Source organism: Cyanistes caeruleus, chromosome 6 (assembly GCF_971803275.1).
Source record: "Cyanistes caeruleus chromosome 6, bCyaCae1.hap1.1, whole genome shotgun sequence".
NCBI lineage: Eukaryota > Metazoa > Chordata > Aves > Passeriformes > Paridae > Cyanistes > Cyanistes caeruleus.
The window spans coordinates 2,876,056-2,899,255 of record NC_141706.1 but is presented as its reverse complement, the minus strand read 5'-3'; the positions used below and the strand labels follow the sequence as shown (position 1 = coordinate 2,899,255).

General features: G+C 39.4%; 1 protein-coding gene across 2 annotated transcripts in view; it reads right to left on the bottom strand.

Moving 5' to 3' along the window:
* Positions 1 to 17,511: 17,511 nt before the first annotated feature.
* Positions 17,512 to 23,200, bottom strand: part of WT1 (WT1 transcription factor) — a 34,408-nt gene continuing 28,719 nt past the window's right edge. The window contains exons 7-9 of one of the 2 annotated variants that reach the window (XM_023928469.2): positions 23,063 to 23,152; positions 22,179 to 22,262; positions 17,512 to 18,871 (exon numbers count right to left, since the gene is read on the bottom strand). In XM_023928469.2, coding sequence (XP_023784237.1) covers positions 18,750 to 18,871; positions 22,179 to 22,262; positions 23,063 to 23,152 — 296 coding nt within the window. In that variant the 3' untranslated portion in view covers positions 17,512 to 18,749. Of the gene's footprint in view, positions 18,872 to 22,169; positions 22,263 to 23,062; positions 23,153 to 23,200 lie in introns of both variants that reach the window. The other variant, XM_023928468.2, reaches the window with a different exon arrangement.

The following is a 23,200-nucleotide window of genomic DNA, read 5'->3' as shown; positions in this document are numbered from 1 at the left end:
CTGCCACATGCCAAATCTCCTTTAGATCCTTCCTTAAAACCACTTCCTTCTCATAGCCTACTTACGCTGATATTTTCACCAAGACATCTCCATTCATTCCCCATCTGAACTATTGTCCCATAAATCATATTTGTCTTGCTTAGTTTGTCAGCACTAAACATAAAGCATGTCCCGGACATTCTAGCAGTCATTCCAAGTCTGCTGCCACATGAATGATAGCGGGGTCTTCTATCAATTTCTGTACATTTCCCAGCAGGACAGAGGAGAAAAAATAATTCAAAGAACTTCCCAACAGCCCTCAAGGCTTGTCTGTATTACACAGCTGGGAACAAACATTTCTTCCTCCTGTGAACTACAACTCACAGCATTATTAGTTAACCAAAGGTTAAATGTAAGTAACAAATGTTTGTTCCTATTACATCCGACAGTTCCTTGCACATATACAAACATCTCAGCAGATACTTAAACATGTCTTTCTTCTTCTGGAAGCCAATGTTTCAAAGAATGGCAACTGAAACTGAAGAGAAACTGAATAGAAAAAAAAAAAATTATTAGTCTTTAAAAGTCAATAACAAATAAGAAGCATTTAAAATTTGATGAGAAAGATCTGTTAACGATTTTCAAAATTAATTTTGTCAGGTCATATTTAGTCAACCAGCTTTCTATTTCAATGGTGAAGATTAATGCTTTTTCCATGAAACTAATGCCAAAACTTTAACTCACTGGAAATAAAACATTAGTTTAAAGAGCTACTCATTATCATTTGTTTTACAGTAAAAAATAAATTTCTTGCATTAAGATATAAACCATTTTGTCACATAACAGTATGCTGGAGAAGACATGGAAGGTGACCTGTGTACAAATAGCTCATCCACTGGTGCCAAGTTCCCAACTACTGTAACACTTGCACAGTTCACATGGAAACAGAAGTTTCATTTGCTCAGACTGTTAACTTAGGTTAACTTCCCTTCTGTATAAAACAGAAATTACAATGCATAGCTTACAGGAGTGTGGGGATGACTGACTGTAATTTTCCTTATCCACAGGATGAGGGATGCTCCCTTAATATCAGCAAATAAAATCCTGGCATAGGACAAAGAGTTAGAACAGGTTGTAACTACAAAGTAATGAGCACTTCTGGAAAATACCTTTACACCTTCAGTATGTATTGCTGCTATGTGAAAGACCAATAATAGATCCCAAAATCACCTTCAGGCCTGCAAAGACTTTATTCCCACAAGAAAGCAGCAAAACTTGGTGAATGGAAATGGATGGTGTCCAGCATCTTGCAGGATAAATTCACATATGTTTTAAATCAAAATAAAAATCTTACTTGAGCACTGAAAATCTGTAGTTAATATCTAAATAAAAAAAGAAAAGGGAAATACAGCAATGATTATTTGCTTAATATATAATTATATTAACTGTCAGAGTTTAAGTATGGTAAAATCATACTAGGATTCCCTGCAAATTTTGCAAATACTTACCTCAAATTCTCCCATATTTCCCAGAGAGCACAGTGGACAGCAATTGTTACTCTGACATAAGTTTAAATGGATGTATTTAATTTTATACTGTATCCAAAGTTTTATTCTGTTGTTGTTGTTGTTATTGTTTAGTTGGTTGGTTTTTTTTTTCTTTGGGGCACATATTCATGTCATTTTTGTTTTCAAACCAAATTATTTTTTCAGATGTTTATCCTCTCCAAAATATTTAGATTCATTCTTAACCCACTGAGAACTGAAACTAGTATTTTTTGCTTTAGGAATGCTCTAAAACGACAAAGTTGAGAAAGCACTGGCAGATAATGCCTTTGCAAGTGGGCACAGATGTATTGCAAAGGTTGAGAAGCTGAGGAATCTGCAGAATTCCTTAATCCAAATGGGTCTGATACTCTGCTTTCTCTAAAATATCAGTGCTTTGATGTGTGTCACATTTCTTGGAATTACCATCACTGTGAACTTTGGGATTTTTCAGGCTGTTTAAGTTTTTGTTTCTGAATATGCATACTAAATACTTGGGAACACTGGATTATCTGAAGAAACTTCTGGTGAAACCATTGTTAAAGTGAAGGCAATTCAGAGCACATAAACAGTATGAAGTGTATTGATGTTGATGCTGCCAAAGTTCCTAATGCTGCTCATGATTTTGGTTCTACAGCATGAAATGAGGGTTGGGGTTTTTCAGAGATCAGATGAATAGTTTCAGATAACTTTCTTTTAGAAAACGATGTATCTTCAGTGTGTATCTTGGCTGCTTAAAAATGGCAGCTTTTAAAGTTTCTAGCTACCACTGATAAGTTGTGCATGTCCAAAATCACTGTGGATTCTTATGCTAACTGCTTCTTATTCCACATCCAGAAGTGCTCAGCTTGGAAATAAGAACCTGATCTTTCTCTACTGACAGCTTCCCAAAGTCATTTGGATCTTCATGTTTGAAGAACAGACTTTTCACTCTTTTCACATTATTGCAGACAGTAATTGTTCAGGTACATTTGTGAGAGCTCACCACCTTCATTTCAAACACTCTTCTTCCAGTTCAGCAATGCACTTCAGCAAATCCATCATTCTAAACCGTGGGTAGACTACAGATTTATTCAGCAATTTTGTGAATGGGAATGTTTTCTTACAAACCATACAGCTGGAACCTACTAAATACTTACTGCCACACAGCAAAGAAAGAATTACATCCAGTCTTCCCCAGGGTTAGCTGTTCTAGGAGGAGCACACACACAGAAAAAAAAAAACAATAACAACAAAAAAAACCCAGAGGAAAGATATTGTTTAGAAGTTGCTAAAGTTGCTAGATACATCTGAAGGAACAGGTTCCTTGAACAAGAGATTTTACATTGCCATTTTGAAAGTCAGACAGGGCTTGAAAAGTTGAGTGAAAAACAGTAGTTACCTGAAAGCAGGCTTTACAAACCTGGGAGCTAAGAAGGAATCTTAAAGAGATTCAAGGAGACAGTAAGATTCTGCTAAATTACTTTTGACATTCTAATACAATCACAGAATCACCAGGTTGGTGATTTCAAGATCATCGAGTCCAACCAATGCCCTAATACCTCAACTAAACCATGGCACCAAGTGCCATATGCAGTCTTCTTTTAAACACATCCAGGAATGGTGACTCCACCACCTCCCCAGGCAGACCATTCCAGTATTTTATCACTATTAACAGGCTGAGTAGCAGCAGTGAGTGACACTGCTGTGAGGAAGTCAGTACTGCTGGACACAGGGCAGAGTTAAATCCCATTTCTGCTGTGTGTGAGGGAGAGATTTAGTGCCTGGCCCAGAGAGGACGGTTGCAATTGAGGATGATATTTACATTTCAGAAGCCTGTACATTTATACAAAAATACCTACCATCACCATCATCTGATGCCAACTCTGTAGTACATGCAGTGATCCACCTCCTGATTGCAGCAAAGCTTTGGAGGATCCATGCTGCCATCCCCTCAAGGAGCACCACTAGTCAGAGTTCAGGAAAGCCTGAGTGGTGTGTGTCCATGGGATATTGTACTGAGCACATTGTTCATTTCTTGATTCAACCAGATCTCTTTGCTTCAGTTACCCAACATTGCCACAGGATTTCCAGTCTGCCAGTGAAGTTCAGAGCTGTAACCCCAGCAGTCTGTTCTGGCTTGCTACATGGCAGAAAATATTTCTTGTAACTGATTAGCAATAGATTGTTTTTATAACAGTGTGTTTCTGTACACATGCCCTCCTCCAATATCCCTTCCCTATTCCCAGGACAGAGATACCAACTCAGTAGTCACAGACTACTATATTACATCAGAGAGGCTCATTAAATCACTGCAGACACGATTATCTTTTGTATCCATCAAACCATGAAAGGTTACCTGAGTTACTAAAAAATTCCAGGCGTGTCTTCCTAATAAACAACAGTATAGTGATTAATGGCTGAAAGAATCTGGTGCTTTAAGAGTAGCTTTTATTTGGAAAGTTTAACATACTCATTCACCAGACAACTGAACTCTCCACTTCTCACTTTCTCAGGTCACCTGCAAGCACTAAAGATTTATGTGAGCAAGAAATATTGTTACTTTTTAACATGGCGATGTTTTTTTAAGCAACATATTTCAGATAGAGATTTAGCCCCATGATGCATACAAAGAAAGAGACTTTGCCTTGAGAGGATTTGGTATGAACTGGGTCACAAAGGCAATTAAAAGTCGTAAACCAGATGTATTATGTCTGTTCTATCCTTTTCCTCTGTGTCAACGGGTGAAATCGTAGCATGGTACGCCCTGGTTCATTTTGTCATGCTAAAGCTAGAAATGATGTAAATAAAAAAGCAGCTCTTTCTTTTTCTTTTTTTAGTATTGTGAAAGACAGTAATTTTATTCCACTTAATGATAAACTCAAAGCTAAAAATGCACTTGTATTTTTTAAAGATTCTGATTTCATAAAGTGCATTCCATAGCCTTTATTCACTTTGTGATTACTTTGTTTTCTCCTACATCCCCTAGAATCTATGCATGGGATGAAACATTTGTAAATAAACCACAGCATTACCACTGTGTTTTCATTCACCTGTGGAATCCATAGGAATTTAAAGGACACACTTTAACTTTCACGAGACTGACTTGCACTTCCAATGTGATTTCTGCTTCCATGGAGGATCAGTTCAACACAGGGAATTAAGTAAATGATGTATGTTGTTGCTCAGCACGGAGTTACTCAACTTAATTACAGTTCTGTTGGTTTTGGCTAAAAACTAATGCTACAATGTTTACTTTAATAATTTGAAGTAAGCGCTGAGCCTCTTTAAAATCACACTCTGTAGAGTGCAAAAACTGTAAACACTGCAGAAGCAGGATTCCACTTAAAAACAGATTCATTACTTATTTGCCAAGCTTCCTGCAGCTGGGGGAGGTTTTCTCCTCCAGCTTTTCTCAGTCAGGTATCTTTATACGTCACTGCTGGGAAAACTGCTTCAAAAACTTGGTGGTACTGTGCAGCTGTGCTGTGGCACCATTCCTAAGTAAATGCTATCCTTGAGAGCCCTTGGCCTCTTTGCTACCTAACAGAGTGGAGATCAGTACCTAGTAAGTTCATTAATCTATTTTTTATGTCCCCTTCTCTGCTCTAGTCCCAAAGAGCTCCTGTTCCTGGCTGCCCAGGAGATCTCCAGAAGCTTAGGATGCTGTGGCACAGAGGTGTTGCCTTCATTCCTCCAGTTTTCCTATATTTTCTGCGACATCATTCCCTGAGACAGGACTAATCAAAATGGGTAGAGATTTCCTTGGCTGCACCTCCAAAAGTTCACCTTCACGAGCCATCTGCTTCTTTCTTCAGCTTTCTTTGCTTGGGTCATAGTTGTGCTCTGATCTTCACCTGAGGGACTTCCAGACTGGAGCTTGAAGCTGTTATCTGCATTTGGTGGTGGATGGGGAGGCAATGCCATATGTTGTCCCTAAATAGCTGACTTTCCACAGCCAGACAGAAATGTGCCTGTAATTTGCTTTATACTGCCAATACTTTTTGTAAGAGGAAATTGTTGGGGCACTGGAAGTTATTTATTTTCCACTATATTTTATTAGGTTATTTCCTGTTTTTCTTCCTGTTCCTTTGCTCTGTCTAATTTGGCAGATTGATTTTCTTCTTGCACTTTCCGTCCTTTTAGCTTCTTCTCTGAATCCTACTAACCATCTAAATTTTCTAGTCATCAGTTCAATCTTAGAAAGCAGAGCTGGCAAAGGATTTAAACATTTAAAATATGGATAAAGCTTTTCAGCTAGTTTAGACCTTCAGGCTTGCCATTAGACTGAAGTGAAAATTTACAAAACAGTAACTTCCTCTGAGTTGTTGTTTTTTTTAAATTTATTTTCCCCAAATTTATGCTATTCCCTGTTTTATCTTGTTCCCATTCCCACTAAAGTCAATTAGACTGAATTCTCCTAATTTCTGTTCAAGATATTAACATATTCCCAAAAACTCAGGCACCTCAGTAGTTTTTTGACATTTAAGCTGGGGCTGGTAGAAGGCAAAAGAACTGGACACTAACAAAACATTACCCACCTGATTAATATTGGGTCAAAAAGAACATTTTTGGGCTCAGGTAAGCAAGACTTTTATTGCTGGACACATTCACCTTCTTTCTCTGTTAATATTCAAGTTTGGCCTCCAGCTCCATCTCTGTTCCATATTGCATATTTTTTTGTCATGTTAAGAAGTGAAAATTGCCCATTGCATGATGAAAATTAAGCATTTTTCTGTGAAGGTGAGTTTTCCAACCTACCAGCTCACAAATTTCTAGTGAAATGCTTCAGGAAACGAGCCCCTCTAAACTTATGTGTCCCTCTAGACTGAGATAAGTTGAACAATATTAGATGCATCTATACCTTGGGAATAGAGATCACTAAGTTCAACTCACAGAGAAATAGCCCCAAGGGACCTTGGGCTTATTCAGGCTAGCCAAAGGCCACAGCCAGCACTGCAAAAATTCCAAAATTTGACATATTTAAGCTATTAATTTGAATTGCCAAATAGTCTTTAGGCATACTGTTACAGAGCCCTGAAGTGGAATTGCTCATCAGTTAATTTTCCCCATCAGCTGCATTGACACATGTTCAAGAAAGGCAGGAATGTTGTGCTATTCCTGCAACACTTTATTACTTCTTCCCTCAGAAAATTTGGATTTGTATTTATTTTTAACAAAAGCATTACTTTTGTAATGGTCTTGGAAAATAAACAGAGCTGTTACAGCACTATTGATTCACATGTCAATGGCACATAAAACAATTGAGGGGCTTACCAAAATGTTATCATTGCAAAACCCAAATGAGGGAAACTCATTTATTTTAATTACATATTTAGCAGTAACTGTGCACAAGCCATCAAAACCAGAGAGGGAAACTCCTAACGTTGCTTTCCTAATCCGTTTCTGAAATGTTATCTAAGTTTCAGCATTTGTTAACTAAGCACAAATTTGATAGCATTGAGGGGAAGCAATACACTCAAAAGAGATTACAGAGACAAGAATATGCTGATACTAAAGGCAGTGAAAAAATATTTTTTATGCCAAGAAAGAAAAAAAACTTGGGGTATGACCTGGAAATTTGAACACTTGAAGAACAAGGGTTCAGCATTTTTTTGTTTTTCATTTTTGGCACAATCCATTCACTCCAATTTACTGCTCGTGTGTTTGGACACAGATCCAACTGTCTCCTGCATCCAAGGATAATGACCTAGGACTCCAGTGATTTAACAAACCTCAACTCTGTGCAGCCACTCAATCAGTGATGGGCTAATCCCTTAATGGCCATTTGTGTCTTTCCAGCGCATCCTAAGGAGTTCCGCAACGCTCCGGTTCTGCTGCACAGAATTACGTGCACTTCTTCCACCCTCGTTATCTTATCAGGTAGCTAATTCCCACAAATGATCATGCAGTTTCAAGTTTAAGATGAAATTGCAATTGAATCATAAATTTGTCACTCTCCAGACAGCTGCTAAGTCAGTAAAATCTTGATCAAGTGGGGATTAGTCACTGGACTGAACAATTAAGACCTGTGAGTGCATCTGGCCCTCTGTCAGAGACATGTTTATTGATAAAAAAAATAGTTTATGTAGTGGTTTAAAATGTTATTAATTCTGAAGTGGGGCATAATCCTTTATCTAGTATATTGTGACACATAGCCAACTATCCCACTAACATCTTGTTCTGCTTAATTGATTATTTAAACAGAATTAATCTTTTGAAATAATAATAATGGCTGTGAGCCTTGAATTACCAGGGCAGGATGCAATGAGAGACATCATTTACAAAAATTGTTTGCTTGATTTTTTTTTTAATTGTAAAAGGAAACAGCCTTTCAGATCATTCCCTAGTTTCTATTAAAATGTTGAGATACACTAAGCAATATATTTCCTAAATAAAAAAAAAATCTGTTTGCTGCAGAGAAATGTCATAGATGCACATCTCTGAGCCTTATTTTGGAAAAAAACTGAGGCACAATGGGATACTGGAGTGCTATTTTGCACTGCTCATTACATAATGGAAACAAATAAAGGAGATAAGCACTTCCCTCAAGTTAGTGACTCCTGCCCAAAGTTTTTTGTACTAGATACTTCTCCCATTGTATCCATGTTTTACCAGGATCTATTTTTGTAAGTTTACTGTAGGAAACATGAAATGTGACTCTTCCATGGCTTTATTTTAACATGGCTTTTATTTTTAACTTCATTTTAACTTTATTTTTTAACTTCAAGGCAGATTCTTAACCGCAAGTATCCGTGGGCTGAGATTCCGGTGACTTTTATAATTCACTTATAGAATTTTCATTGTGCTGTCAACCAGAACTCAACTTGCAGAACTAAAAGCCTCATTTCAGGCATCCTACAAAGACCAGCAGTTTTTGCTCATCTTTGTGCTGACTGAAACCTCAACTAGTAAATCAGAAGTAAGTGATTTAAGGTATGATTCACACATGAGTGTCTGCAGTCTTGTTACCTGACAGATTCAGTGCCTGCTAGGTCTGTAGTAGGTGCCCATTGACCAAACTCAACCAGCACCAGCAGTATCAGTTTTTCTGATTTATCTGGTGTAATGATAAAAAAAAAACAAAACAAAACAAAAAACCCCAGCGTTCCTGTATCTGTAGATAAAAATGTGATTTGCTTGCCCTGGTGGAAATCTCCATGCTGTACTTTTTTTTATTTTTTTTTTAGGAAAATGATTCACTGGAATTGCACCAGAGAAAGGAGAAAATGGAATTTGCATTTTCTGCAGCCCAAGTGTTCTCATTCCATAGAAGAATTCTGAATACAAGACTTCTTTGTTAAGCAGATCTGTACCCTTCAATCCTTTTGCTTTTTTTTTCTCGAGATACTGAAACAAAACATTCAGTTTGGGGTTTGAGAGAAACATTTTGTTCAACTTGACGTAACCATTTTCATTTCTAAAAAACTGAAAAAAACCCAGAAGATTAAATATAAATTTGGCCCAATTAATTTGAAATTTGGGATAGATACAAAGGATTGAAGGCCCATCTAAAAAATTAACTCATAACCCTAATTAACTTAGATATTTGCAATGTTTCAGAGTTCATAGCCATGTCAATACCACAACAATGCATTTATTTCACACCAGAAGCCAAGAGGAATTAATGTTATGGAGGAAATTAGTATCTCCTTATGGAAACTTATAGAATAGTGATATTTTTCCTCACACATTTACACTGAGCAGCACCAAATGCAGTATCATGTGCAAAAATCAATCATCATAATATTTAGCTATGTGAAGCGTTCACAGAGCTGGAAATAAAGGTTAAATAATAAAATTGATGATTTTGTCAGTGCACAGTTACATTCTGTGACTTACAAGCACTCTTTATTCACCACTTGTTATTTCATGACTGGTGCAGCCCCTAAGTAAGGTGTAAAAATGAAGCCAAATGTGGTTGAAAAAGTTCTCAATGAACAGCTTAATCAGGCAGGTATTTATACCTTGTATTTATACCTGCAGTGTAAATATTAGCAATGGGACTTGGTGGGAAACTTCATGTCCAAATCAACTCAAGGGTCCCAGCCATCTCACTCTGCATTTCTGCAGCCCATCTCACTCTATAAAATCCTACACTTATGGATCACAGTCATTTTATTTTGCCCTTGCCTGTGGCTAATTAATGCAAATTAAATTTTATGCCAGTCACCTCAAGCAATCTGTGCAGTGTACAAAAGAGTCTCCAGTAGAAGGCAAAATTGCTTTCATCAGTTATTAACATTTTCAGTAAAGGTCAGCATTGATTAAAAAAATAAATTGATATAAAAGAGATTAAAAAATTCAATCACCATCATCTTTGATTTTAAAATATACTTGAAAAATACAGTTGAGTTACTTAAGTTTTGGGTTTTTTTTTTTGTTTTGTATATGTCTTAATAAAAATATTTAAAATCTAAAACAACAACCCTGCATCTAAAGATGGATCTCCACAAAAAGAGCCAGGAATGCACTATTTCCAGCAAATGGCCAAGTTAAACAATACAAATTGACAAAATATCCCCTGACTAAGAACAATCTTGTATTTTTCATGATTATTCACTACATTGCTTCTAAAGTGACTTCATGGTTTGGGACAGTTTGGGTCTGAAGATTAGCTCACCCCTATCTTCTAAAATTTAATACTCCTTCCAGGCAGAGAGGGGAGGTTAAAAAAAACCAACAAAGCAACAAAAAAATTAACAAAAAACCTGCTCTAGCTTTCTCTGTCACCTGAAATTTTATTCTACTTATATATCATTTACAAATCTTACCAAGTTAAAGGCAGAAACACATACCAGAGGTACTGGAATGCAGCTGAACTATAAAATACACAGAATATAATTATAGAATATAGAAAATATACAGAATATAATAACACAGACCTTCCTATAGTCTTGCTGTCAATGTGACAGAACATCCACTAGCAGTCTTCTCACGTGGAATAACTAGGACACTAAATTTGGAATAACCATTGAGTTTTGAATCTAACCCAGCAATTTTTTTCCTCAGGTAAAAGTCTTATGTATATTAACTTCATGAATATGGGGCATTTCTAAGTAGGAGTTTAAGGTTGCAATTTCAGCAGAGCTCATACTATTAGAAGTGCATCACATTAAATTACATTTATTAACAAGGGACATTAATGTTTTAACTGGCTGGTCTCAAAATTCATGGCTAATTCAGGGTCTTTAGCATGTTTTTGTTCCATATAGGACCCAGTTTCAATCAATACTCCAGAGCTATTAGTAATTACATTGCACAAGTGTCTATTAAGTAAAACATTTCAAGATGTAAACCCTTAAAAAGAACAGGATATGTTTGACTGAGGCTATCCCTCAAAAACTGGTTTCAGTCACACAATTTTTTATATGATTTTGGGTATCCAGTCCATACAAAACTTTTCATAATCTAATCAATCAGAATAAAATGGCACACCAAAGGAAGGAAGGTGAAGTCTAGAGGCTCTTCACTAAGAAAACTTTCTTTATTTCTTTGAGATTATTTCATGCTGAGTTTCAGTTCTCTCTGAAGTGTACAAGAAAATGTTTGTTCCCTAGGCAAAATTCACCTGTGAGGTTTTAAATGTTATGGCTCTACAGCAATCATCACTGAATAGCTGAATAATGTGCCAAAGTATCAGCCACTCAGTGTTTGTCATTGTGGATCTGGAATCTTCTCCTTTTAGCAGACTGCCTTTCATTTAGGCCAAGCTCATGATAAAATATTTGGCTGGAGGACCAGTGGTTGATGTGAAGGGAGCCTGGGATGATGTTTCAGCTCCTAGTGGCTGCATTCTCCACATGTGAATTCTCCATATTCTCTGCATGCAGGCACAAAGAACAGAAAACAAAGACTGGGAGGGCAGGAAAAACAATTTCTTACCTCAATTTCTAGGACTCTCCAACATGGATCTGAAGTACCATGCCTGGAGTGAAAAATACCTGGCTACTGCCTATTCTCTGTGCTGTGTAGCTAAAAGAATGCTCACTTGGGGCAGGAGTATTTCCCATCAGTGCACTCATCCATTTTTTGCCTTTAATAGTTCATGATTTGTTAAAGAGACAGTGGAAATTTATTCAGTGTTTGATTCAGCTTTAGGAAAAACGGGTAAGTTCTGAATGATTTGTGTGTCACACCTGTGTGGGGTAGATGAGAACTAAAGGGTTAAAAAGCAGCCATCAAGCAGCAGAGAGTAGCAAACACACTGGACACAAACAGGTGATAAAAGGCGATAAGGGAGATGAAAAAATTAAGAAAATAAAGAACACTGTTATAAAGATTTATAGATCAGCTAAAGCAGAGCAAAATAAATGATAACAAACACAGATAAAAAATAAATGGGGCATCAGCCATATAAACAGGCAGGGAACTTCAATGCTTCTGTATAGTACTATGACACTGCTTTGTTTACACCAGCATTGACCTTTTGCTCCCAAAGAAGTTTATTAACCATCTTGGTCTTTCTTTGTGTTGCTTTACTCATCAAGAGAAAGTTGTACTGGGTTGATTCTGATGAATGACTTTTTCAGAAAGTCAAGTTATCCTTGACTAGATGCAGATGGCCTAGTAAAAAATGAATGCTGCCAGCAGACATTGTCTTTATCAGTGGTAAAAGTTCAGCAGGGACTAGACTTCCTCATCTCTGGCCAGAGAAACCCAGCCTTCTGTTTCAGCACCATATCACATATTGTCCTAATGAATTCTTGTAACACACTGCAGCCCAGATAAATATGCTTATATTAATGTTTTTTGGCAGTCTGGGGCATGGTACAGAATTGACACAAGTGTTTGGATTCTGCCTGCAGCAGACACTAGGAATTTATACAGCTCAGAAATATTGGACTGTTGTTAGGTTGTTTGTCCCGTGCCATGACCTTCAGTGTTGCAAAGCTTCCCAGGCTGGATTCACAGGAGGGGAGCCTGGAGCAGGGCACGCTGCAGTCCTGCAGCTCAGGGCTGGGGAGGGAGCAGCTCTCTCAGGGCTTCATGCACTCCACAGCCACACCAGTGCCTTCTCACCTTTCCCTGATTCTCACTAATTTTTCCTTTTAATAGCAGAAGCACTCATCCCCATGGCTCTCAGGTGAGGAGCAGCGAGTGGTTTAGAGCACACACCCTTCAGAGCATGAAGCACCACCCTAGGTAACCTCAAGACTTGAAGAACACCCTAGGCCACCAGATTTTTGACATTTTTTAGTTGTCAGTAGCTACCCAGAGCCACAGGGGTAGGAGCTGTGCCTATAACAGCAGCACAACAGCACACATGGGCTCTGAACTACATTTGGAGTTGCATCACATAAGAGTCTCCAGCTCTGATTGCTGCTTTGTGAGGGCTGGAACTTTCTGTTGCAAGTTTGGAAACTTCTCCAGCGGCAGAGGGGGCTTGGTGGCCCCACATTTCTGGGAAGGCAGCTGTCCCAAGAGCAATCCCACTGGGATGGGTGTCTTGTGGCTGGGACCAAAGCACCCTCCTGCTCTGGCCAGGGCTCTGCTGGGCTGTGGTGATGGCCATAGAGCTGATAAAAACCCCTCTATTTGCCCTTACAGTGCACCTTTGCTGTGCAGCCACACCGTAACTAACCTCAAAACCTCTCTGATGGAGTTAAAAATGTCAGAGATTTTCCTGGGAGGAAACATTAGGCAGATGAGATTATTGAACCAACAGAGCACGTGAACAGGTACAGGCCATTTCCCAAGAAATTCTGGGGTAGGGTTTTTCCAGGCAGTGAGGTTACTTCTTTTTGTTGGGTTTTTTTTTTTTTTTATTTTGTGGTTATGTTTTTCAGTGTTTCATTCAAATGAATGGGAGGTCTGGGCCATGACTCAGATGGGAATGAGCCATAGAAAGAAGCAGCCTGAGAAAAAATACAGCTGTATTTCCCCCCTCCACTTCCATACTAAGGTGTCTCAGTGCCCTGTGTTTTCTTACAAATCCTTTGCATTCAAAGAGCTTTTTTTGATGCTGGGGAAGAACAGTTAGTTTATATTAGATTTATCCAGCCATTCAAGTCAGGGTGATCAGCCAGGTCTTTCTGTTATTGCTCAGCCTTGTTTTGCTGATTGGGATCTTGGTTCTGCCAGAGCTCATCAGAACATGTCTATTCATCATTAAAACAAGCAGTGATGCAATTTAATTATATTTATACCTATGGGATAGTTATTTAGCCATCAGGAACAGAAAAGTCCTGCCTGCAACAAGACTCTCTCATTCAAGATTTTCCATGCCTTTAAACATTTGTGGATTAAAGCTTTATCTGTGGCCTGCAGCCTCTTTGGGGCACAGTCTTCCTGCTACTCCATTCCTAGAGAACATAACCTCTGTATATTTTGCCTTTGCCTCATTTGAATCATATTCTAATCAACCCTTTTCTTTCCTATGTTAAAAGTAGGCTTCCATGAAAAACAAAAAGAAAATAAAAGGGAAGTTTTCTTCCTGGGATTTTATTTTTTTTGGCATCTCTTTCTGTGCTTTGCATTGGCAACTTGCAACAAGACAAGGTGTTTGGGTAGGATTTCTTCAAAAAATCTGCTTTTCAGCAGGTTTCTCAGGGAATCTCACTAGTGAAACCAAGGGCAGCAATTGGGATCAGCACATCCTTTGGGAGCACACCCACTGCTGCCTGCCAGGCTCTGGCAGTTTCCCTCCACCCCTCACAGGACGCTGCCAGAGCCCTGGTAAGCCTCCCTCAAAATGCCAAAAGCTGCTCTACATCTCTTCTGAACAACTGGGGCTCTGAGCACTCTCTGAGGCTATTGGCCCACCACTGTCCTCTGGGTTTATCTCAACTCTACCCCCAGTTTTGTCACTGTATCCTTCAATCCCCTCTCTCCCCATAAAAGTGTCTAGCTGTCTCTTAAACTCACTTTACCATTTGCTTCTTTGACCTCGCTTGGCAACTTATCCTTGTGTTTATTATTTGAGGTGGAATAGTTCTGGCTACATTCCTGGTTTTACTCTTAATTGTCTAATTTTTAGAATGGTGTCAGTGGGGTTGGGGTTTGGGTTTGGGCTTTTTTTAACTCATGGCTCTTGTGACCAGGTCTTCTGTTTCATTAGGCTCCCTTGTGTCATCAGCACTTCCAATAACTCAAAGAATCCTAATGAATCTTTTATGGGATCTTCCCAAATATTGCAGCTGGACTTTCTTATCCATTAGTGCCATTCTGAACTGCATGTACTGCTTTTAATTATGTTTTTGTTAATTGGAGGGCAGGGAGGGGAGTGAGGGTCTTCCCCAAGCAAGGAAAACCTCAATGATTTTCCCTACTTGTCCCAGGGGGAAGTTACAAACAGGGCTCAAGCAGAACTGAGCAGCAGAACTTTTCCATGTCCTCTGGTGCCACCTGTGCCTGCTGGTGGCCTTTGGGTGCCCACCTCATGTTAGGAGGAGGACCCAGGACCTTTCTGGAGCCTCTCAACCTGCTCCAGAGTTTTTTCTTGGGCTTTTAGACAAAGTGCAGCTTGCTTACCATGCTGGATTTGCTGTCAGGTCCCATGGATGACAAAAACAGGCTGCACACAACGGGCTTTCCTCAGAGCCTGTCTGGAGAGCGGAAAGGAGGAAGAAACACTGGTTTAGTGCACCTACCTGCATCTTCAGGAGCTGTTCCCAGCTCTGTAAGGTGGGTTGTTGGAGCAGAGAAATGGATCCTACTGACATCCTGGAGCAGATAGGCCTGGTTGGAATGGCTTCTGAAATGAACAACTTGCTTGACCCACCATGGAAAGAGAAGGAGAGAGCTGCTTCTTTACACATCCCCCCCTTCCCTTGCAGGAATCATCACCTGGCTGAAGGATGGGCTGCCTCCAGGTGGGTTTCCTAACTGAAGCACCCTCCTGTTTGGTCAGCACAGTCCATCCCCATGGAGACATGCACCTGAAGCAGATCATGTGGCTACAACCCAGGCAGGTTAACTCTCGTGCTTTCCTAAAGCAGACAGACACTTTGCTGGACTCACCTACCTCAAAAATAATCCTTCAAGTCAACTCTTGAATTCCAGTTGACACCATCAGAGAGGGCAGAGATCACATTTCCTTTCCTGCTCAACATATTGTACCTCGTGAAGTGGCAAGAAGAAGAAGAAGTGTTATCTATATAATTAACATTCTGCATTTTGGGGGACTATAGAAGCCATGGGACAGGAGAGTGTGCCAATCCCACTAAGACATTAACCATCACCCAAAATTGTATCAGCCACTATTTCCAGTTTAAGAACAAGAGGCAGAGGCATAAAAGATTTGCCCAATTAATCATGGGATTGAAAATTTTCCAGAGAGCTGAGGATATTTGTGAGATGTAATAGAGTGCAGCCCCCTCATCTCTCATGTGGAGGTCAAGCTCACAGAAACTCGGCCTGCTGATCAATCTCTGCGTGTCCCAAAAAGAGGAATTGCATGCTGCAAGAGCCAGCTTCTGGGGGCTGCTTCTGAGAAATTCATGCACTAAAGCACTTCCATAAAGGTGGGTTACCTTGCTGACAGAATCCTGAAAACAGGGAAATGAAAGGCAGAGTCATGAAATGCCTCTCGTAACAAACACCGTAAAATAACTGGGAATAAAAATTTCAAAAATCCTGTAAACATTTACTGTTGTCCTCTCCGTGCTTGGCAGGTTTTGGGGTGTAATGATCATCAAACAGCAGAGTAGCAGTAAGTCTTTCACTGAAAAAGTGGTGACAGCAAAAGCAAAAGGACATGCTCTGTCACTCATCAACCCACCCTTGTAGCCATCTACTATTATTGTTATTCAGCACGTGATTCCCCAGGCAGCAAACCATGAATCAATATTCATCAATAGCTGTAGCTATTTACAGGTCACTGGAAGTCTGGCCTGTGCTGCAGTGGAGTTTTGGTTGTATTTCACAAAAGATAGTTTTATTTATGTTTGACTGATGCAGGCAAAACTGGAGGCTGATTTTTCTTTTTTTGGCTTTTAGTATAAACACTCGTGGCAGCTCTCTATTTTGGGTGCAGACTGAAAAACAGATTGTTTTGTAGCTGCTGAGAACTGCTGGGTAAATCAGAGGACATTGTTATTGCAGCTGAACTTTTCTTTCAAGAAAGCAGGAGGAGTTGCTTTATTTTTTAATTCTGTGCAGTTTTATGTACACCATTCGCTCCAAATATTTGATGTTTGCCACACTTGTTATGAGTTTCTCCAGAGAGATGCTGTCTTTTGGCAGCAGAAGATAAAGTTGACTGATACAAATGAGTCACAGTACCCCAACAGTAATTAACAGTGATGCAATACCCAGGCGAAAAAGAGGACTTGAAGAATTAACTGTTGAGTTTTCTTGACGATGCAGCTGCACTTTAAGAGAGAAAGCTCAACCCATCATAGAACTCCATTGTGTACATTAGAGAAAAAAGCTTGGCAAGATACATTAAAGATTTTTGCTAAAGAGATACAAATATTTTGCAAGGGCAAAGGGCACTGAGGCAGGCTGTACTTACTTCCAAAGAAAAGTAGGCAGTATGACAAAGAAACAGTAATATTTCTTTATCTTCGTTTTCACACTTCATCATCTATGAAAGACTGTCTTTTTCAACCTGCTGAACTGATTTAAGCCACCCCAACTCTAAATTAACTTTTACTTAAAAGTCAGTCTATGACATCCTAATCTAAGAAGTTATCTGTGCTTATGGTTTCAGCCCAGTTCTACAGAAGGCCAGTTCTTCTATTTATAAATGGGATTTTACTTGTTCTATAAAGTTCTTACACAAATCTCACGGGTCGAAAGAGAAGGAATGGTTGGGTAAGAAGACGAACGATTGAAGCAACTGCTTTATAGCACAATATGAAACTTGACACTGTTTTCTGCTGCCAGTATGATTCCCAAGTGAGATGGATAAATTGTGGTCAAGACCTGGACAGGTTAACTAGTGGTCATCAGTGCTGGTGGTACCTTTATATACAAAAAAAAAAAAAAAAAAAAAAAGATACTATTGGACAGGACATTTGAAATTTAATACCAGACATGAAACAAGACATCTGTTGGACTCTCATTTGTTTCTCTTTGAATGGGCTTTAATTGAAAGCTCAGTGAAAAATGAAGGTTACATTCTTAGTGTTATCAATAGTTTGTAACAGCAACAACATCAGAACAGTGATGCTTCTAATATTTATACATTTTCTAATTGGAGATGTCTAAGAGCAATACATTATCAGATATATATATATACACACAATTTCAAGCAATTAAAAGTAAATAATAAACCCCTCCTCCCAAAACCCTGAAATAATATATTTCCTTACACTAATAATGTCTTTTTCACATATACTTGACAAAGAGTCTTTTTTAAGTTACTTATCTTAAGAGTAATCTGTTAATGGAGATCCTGGACCAGCCCCATTAGAAGTTCAGTTTTAAGTTTATACAGCTTGCTAGCCACATAACCAGTGTGGCTTTACATTGTAAACAAATCCCAAATGTCTACAATGATTGGAATTAGTTCTGTGTAAAGGAGAACTACACATCTCATGATAGAATAAATTTAAACCAATACATTAAAAAGAGAGAGAGAAAAAAGGAAAGAGCTAATTGACAAAACAGTTTTAAGGGTTCAATTATACAATTCTTTAAAAACCAAGTTAACTTAATGGTAAGATTCTTATTTTCTGTACAGAGAAGCTCTGGTTCATCTGGCTTTAGCTGCTCTAGAAAGACAACCTTTAAAAAAAAGGTTTGACTCGTGAAATTCAAAAGCAGAGCTCCCAACTCTAAAAGTCTGCCCTTTGGCAGGACGAGTACAAAGGTTACCAGAAGCATCTCAGGTGACTGTTCCTTCGTTTTGTGAGGAAAGCTGTACTAGCATCCAGGAACCTCAGCATGTGCAGGGGTGATGTAGGTGCAGAGCTACCCTTCAACAGGGAGGAATCATCCTGCCAGCTGCAGGAATTAAAAAGGTACAGCCATTTGTACCTAGAAGAGTTCAAGTGAAAATAACACCAAAAAAAAAGCTGGAGACAGACATGAAAGCTAAGCACGGTAATCTCGAAACTGTGGCGATCTTGCCTGCTTCTGTACAAAACCACAAGTAAATATCTCTTGAACTTATTGACTAGGAACTCGTGTAGCTCCAAATGGAAGGCAAGGCTGAGCAGAATCCTACGGTTTAGTTAACTTGTGTCAAATAGGATGCGAAGACAGCTGCAGCTCTCTGACAGAGGTGATCGAGGATGGCTGAGAAAGTTTGCAGTAGCTTATAATGTCCCATCTGTTTTTTTCACTTGTTTGAACTGTCTAAAGGGCCAACTGCAGCTTAGTCATGTTCCTCTGGTGCATGTTGTGATGACGAACTAATTCATCAGACCTGGCAAATTTTTTTTGACAGCTGGGCCACCGGCAACTGAAAGGCTTTTCACCTGTTAACAAAACACCCTGTTATTAGCTGAGCATACAGCTCATCTGAGACACTGCTGTTTGTTTTCTTTCTGCAGGGCTGTGAGGAGCTGGAAGAGCCCCTGGCAGGAGGAAAGGCACCCTGGGCTGTCCTGAGAGGGCGTGGGAGAGCCCCCAGCTCCCGCTGGCATCAGCGCTCGGTGCTTTCCTACCTCTGCCTCAGCTGATGTTTAACAACAGCCTTTTTCAGGTGACACAGAACACTTTGCAGTGCTTCATTCCTGAGGACAGGCCCTTGCTGAACACCTTGTTGCCATCATTATGCTACTCTCAGCTCTCAAATGGCCAAGTTTCAAAGTTGCTCTGGCATTCACACAAGCTTCAGTCGCACCTCGGGCGGTGGTGCAGACATACTGTTAGTCACTCTGGAAACTGTCAGTGACTTTTTAGAGCTTGACCTCCAGTCAAGGGGAGGTTTTTCCAGCTAATTCAATGAGTTTTGGCTGAAGTTCTTTGAAACTGGTGAGTGTGGTAGAAACAACAGAGTTCAGCATGGAGTCTGCTGAGCCAGACTCAAAGTTTTCCACTACTATCTAAGTAAAGTGGATTCACATCCATGGGAGATGTCAAATGCTCAAAACAGCATTTTTCTAACATTTCCTTGGGCATGATATTCACTACAAATAACTCCAAGCAAAGCACATTCAAATTTAACAAGAAGTGCCACCACTTTTTAACTGTTTAACCTGGCCTCTTGATTTGCTACAATGTTTAACTGGAATTTCAGGCTGCGTTTCTGATGCCGCAGGAATGCTGATGGAATGCTTTCATTAGCTCAGAGCAGTGCCCGGTGACTCATGCTTCTTCTTTCCATTTTCTTTTTTTTTTTTCCCCTCAAAACAAATGTAATATTTTAAAGTATGTTCAGCTCTGGGGCTGGGCTCTTCAGTGCTGTCTGCACACCTCATCCTCTCTAACACACTCCAGACGCGCTGGGGTGGTACAACCTCACCCAGGCATCCTCTCTTCTTATTTACCTCACACTTGGGGCATTTCACAAACCAAATCCAAATTCAGACATAAAAGGGATTTGCATAAATGTGTATTTCTGTTTGCAAACTCCCATGTGAGGTATTTTAAGTGGGAGGGGGGTACCTGAAATCTACTTTATCCACTTAGCATAGATGCTGGCAAAAGCATCAATTATCTCCCATGAGTGCACAGAACAGTGTGGGAAAAAATTGGTCTGGTCAAAACCCACAGATTGCATAAACTGGTCTCTTTTCATCAGCATTAGCAAAACCATCCTGAGAACCCAGATGAGGTATCTATGACTGACCAGTTCCTCACAGAACTATCACCAGCAATCCTGGTTGTCCTCTCCCAGCAAGGGGGAAGCAATCTCTATTAGTTCTGTGCTGGGCATCAACTGCTTTGTACAGCTTCATGGTACAGATATCAGGAATCTCATTTCCATTGCTAAACGTGTTTATGGATGGAGAAAACTTCCTTTGATTGTTTTATTTCTGTTTTGCTTTCAACAGCAAAGATTGCTGTCACAGTGAAATTGCTTGTGAAGAAAAAAATCCATGAATCTTAATAATGGCAGTTGACTGAAAATTAGGACAGAATTGCATGGAAGCAATCTGTGCTTTGCTTCCTCAAGATTTAACATGGAGCAAGTTAACTTGATTTAGGTGCTTTGTCACAAAATTTAGGGGCTATGAGAAAGAAAGAGGAATGAAACTGCAGGACAAGGTGGAGATGAAAACTCCCCACCCACCACTTGTGCTCATCCCCCTCAGGAGCTGACACATCCTGAAGTGCTGTCAGGAGTGGCTCCATGACACCAGACCCTGTGCCAGTGGCAGGCAGCGAACCCACGGCAGGGTCTGGGGGGCTCAGGTCACAGGGAGATCACAGGGAGAGCAGCTTCACCAGAAAACAAGACAGCAAATTCCTCACTGTAGCTAATCTGGGCTAAAAAAATTACTGGAGTCATGCAAGTCCTGAATTAGCAGATCAGTTAGCAATGAAATGTGATGGGGAATGTTGTTCATCCCGGCTTGCCAGCGTGTTACAACCACTTGCCATTTTGTCTCTCCCAGAACATTACCTCTTGCTGGTTAAGAAAACATCTTTCTTCATGCAAATGCACAGAGACCCAGGCCCTGCAGCTCACCCAGGAGCACAGCCTTTGCCATTTGCAGATTGCAAGTGTAGATGTGGCCATTGGGTGAAGCATTTATTTGGCCAGAGCCACAGAAAATGCCATTGTTCTCAGGTGAATCATTTCCTTTATTAAAATTTCTCTTTTATTTTTGGAAGTCTGAAATGTGTGTTTTTATGGTCCAGAAGAGAAAAAAGAATTCTTAGCAGGGAGAAAAAGATTTTCAGGCTCCTTGTCCATCTGTACAGAGACTGAATTTAAAAGGTTAACACCAGCATGGAAAACACCGTGACATCCAACAACATGCCAAAGTGCTAGGTAAACAATTACTTGGTAAAAACACTGCATACATAGCAGAAGGAACAGCAAATGTCAGTACACAGGCTTAATTTTAACACTTAAAACTAAAATACAGAGCTTGCTGCAGTTGCTCCTTAATGGTGTTTACATTTATGTGAGGGCAGAGTAGGCTAAAATGGCCTCCTTTTTTTTTTCCCCCTGTATTTATATGAAATACTACAGTTTCTATCAAAAAAAAAATAAAAAAAAAAATAAAGGAAGGTCCTTGAATATTTGAGTAAGCTTTTACTTTAGTGTCTGTCAGTGTGAGTTTGCAAAAGGCACTGCTTTTATCTGCTGGAGAGATTACAGTACAAGCAGCAAGAGCAAGAGCTTTGTGGTGCTATCCTGCATTAGGCTCAACTGACACTTGGGAGAAGCATGAGTAGGCACGAATACTTTAGATTACAGACCTTTGGCTAAAGCTAGAATTAAAATTTCTGTCTTGCAGGGTTTTTTCAGTAAAGGCAGTAGATCAACTTGACATTTGTGGGCTGAGACCATGATGCTCATTTCATAATAGCTGACAAAATTTATTTTGCCAAGCTGAAATTTCTTTAAACACGAAGGAAGAAAGCATAGTTTCTAAAATCACCTAAATCCCTTTTGTGAAAAGTGACTATCACACTTGGAGGGGAAAACAGCCACACTGAAAAATCAGCAGACTCTGAAATTCTTTCTGCTGTTTTGAATATTTGAATCCTGGTTAAGACACTTCCTAATCATGTAATTTACAACAACATTGATTTAAAATTTAAAATAAATTTTAAAAAAAAAAAAAGAAATATAAATGTGAAGAAAAGTTTACGCACTTGTTTTACCTGTATGAGTCCTGGTATGAGTCTTCAGATGATCAGATCGGGAGAACTTTCTCTGACAGGTTTTACACTGAAAAGGCTTCACACCTAAGAGACAAAAAGAAAAAAAAAAATCTATTCTTATGTCCCAATGTTTTTGGAATGAAATCAGATATTTCTGAAGTTTCAAAAGCCTGGATTTTTTTTTTTTTTAGGGGGGTGAGGGGTGAGCTTTTTGTTCTAGTTACTGTAACTGCTCTTCCCAGCCCTGTGCCTACACATTACAGAAAGTTAGTCATTAATGAGGCCACCACCCCTTGTAACTCCTCTTCCAGTGCCTGGGCCTGAAGCATCTGAACAGCTCCATCATAAACAAATCCCCCCTGAAACCATTGCACCAGGGAAGATCTGCAAACATTGCTCATCCTGACCCTGTGTTTTAGCACAGTGAGTATCCTGAAGGAGCAAATAGAACATAAAGAAAATCAAGGTGCAGAAATCTATTTTTGTGTGCTCCCAATAGGTTTAACTTACCTCACACTACTGTTTTAAACATGACACATAGGCCTTGGGCAAGTTTTACACATTGACAAATTTTTCTTGCAGAACTGCTTGGTTTTAAACACAATATATTCTCTATATTGGACACAGAATATAGAGCAAACAGTTTTATTATGAAAGTTGTTTCAAAAGATGGTGTCAGGATGTAAAAGTCACCTAAACAACCACAAGTAGTGCTAAAAGGCCAGTTAAAAAAACTAGCCATGGCCTTCTCCTAAAATTAGCTTCAAGAATTTGGTGTTATGAGCAGACATCAGAAAAATAGATAGAAGTTCAGGAGTACAAGTTGAGGATCACAATTCCCATGTACAGATGAGCTCTAATTAAGGCAAGCCTTGTCCACAAACCTGTGTGTCGTCTTTGGTGTCTTTTGAGCTGGTCTGAACGAGAAAATCTTCGTTCACAGTCTTTAAAATCACACTGATAAGGTTTTTCACCTGGAGAGGAAAAAGAGGTCGTCAGAACATGTGGCTAAATGAGAGAAC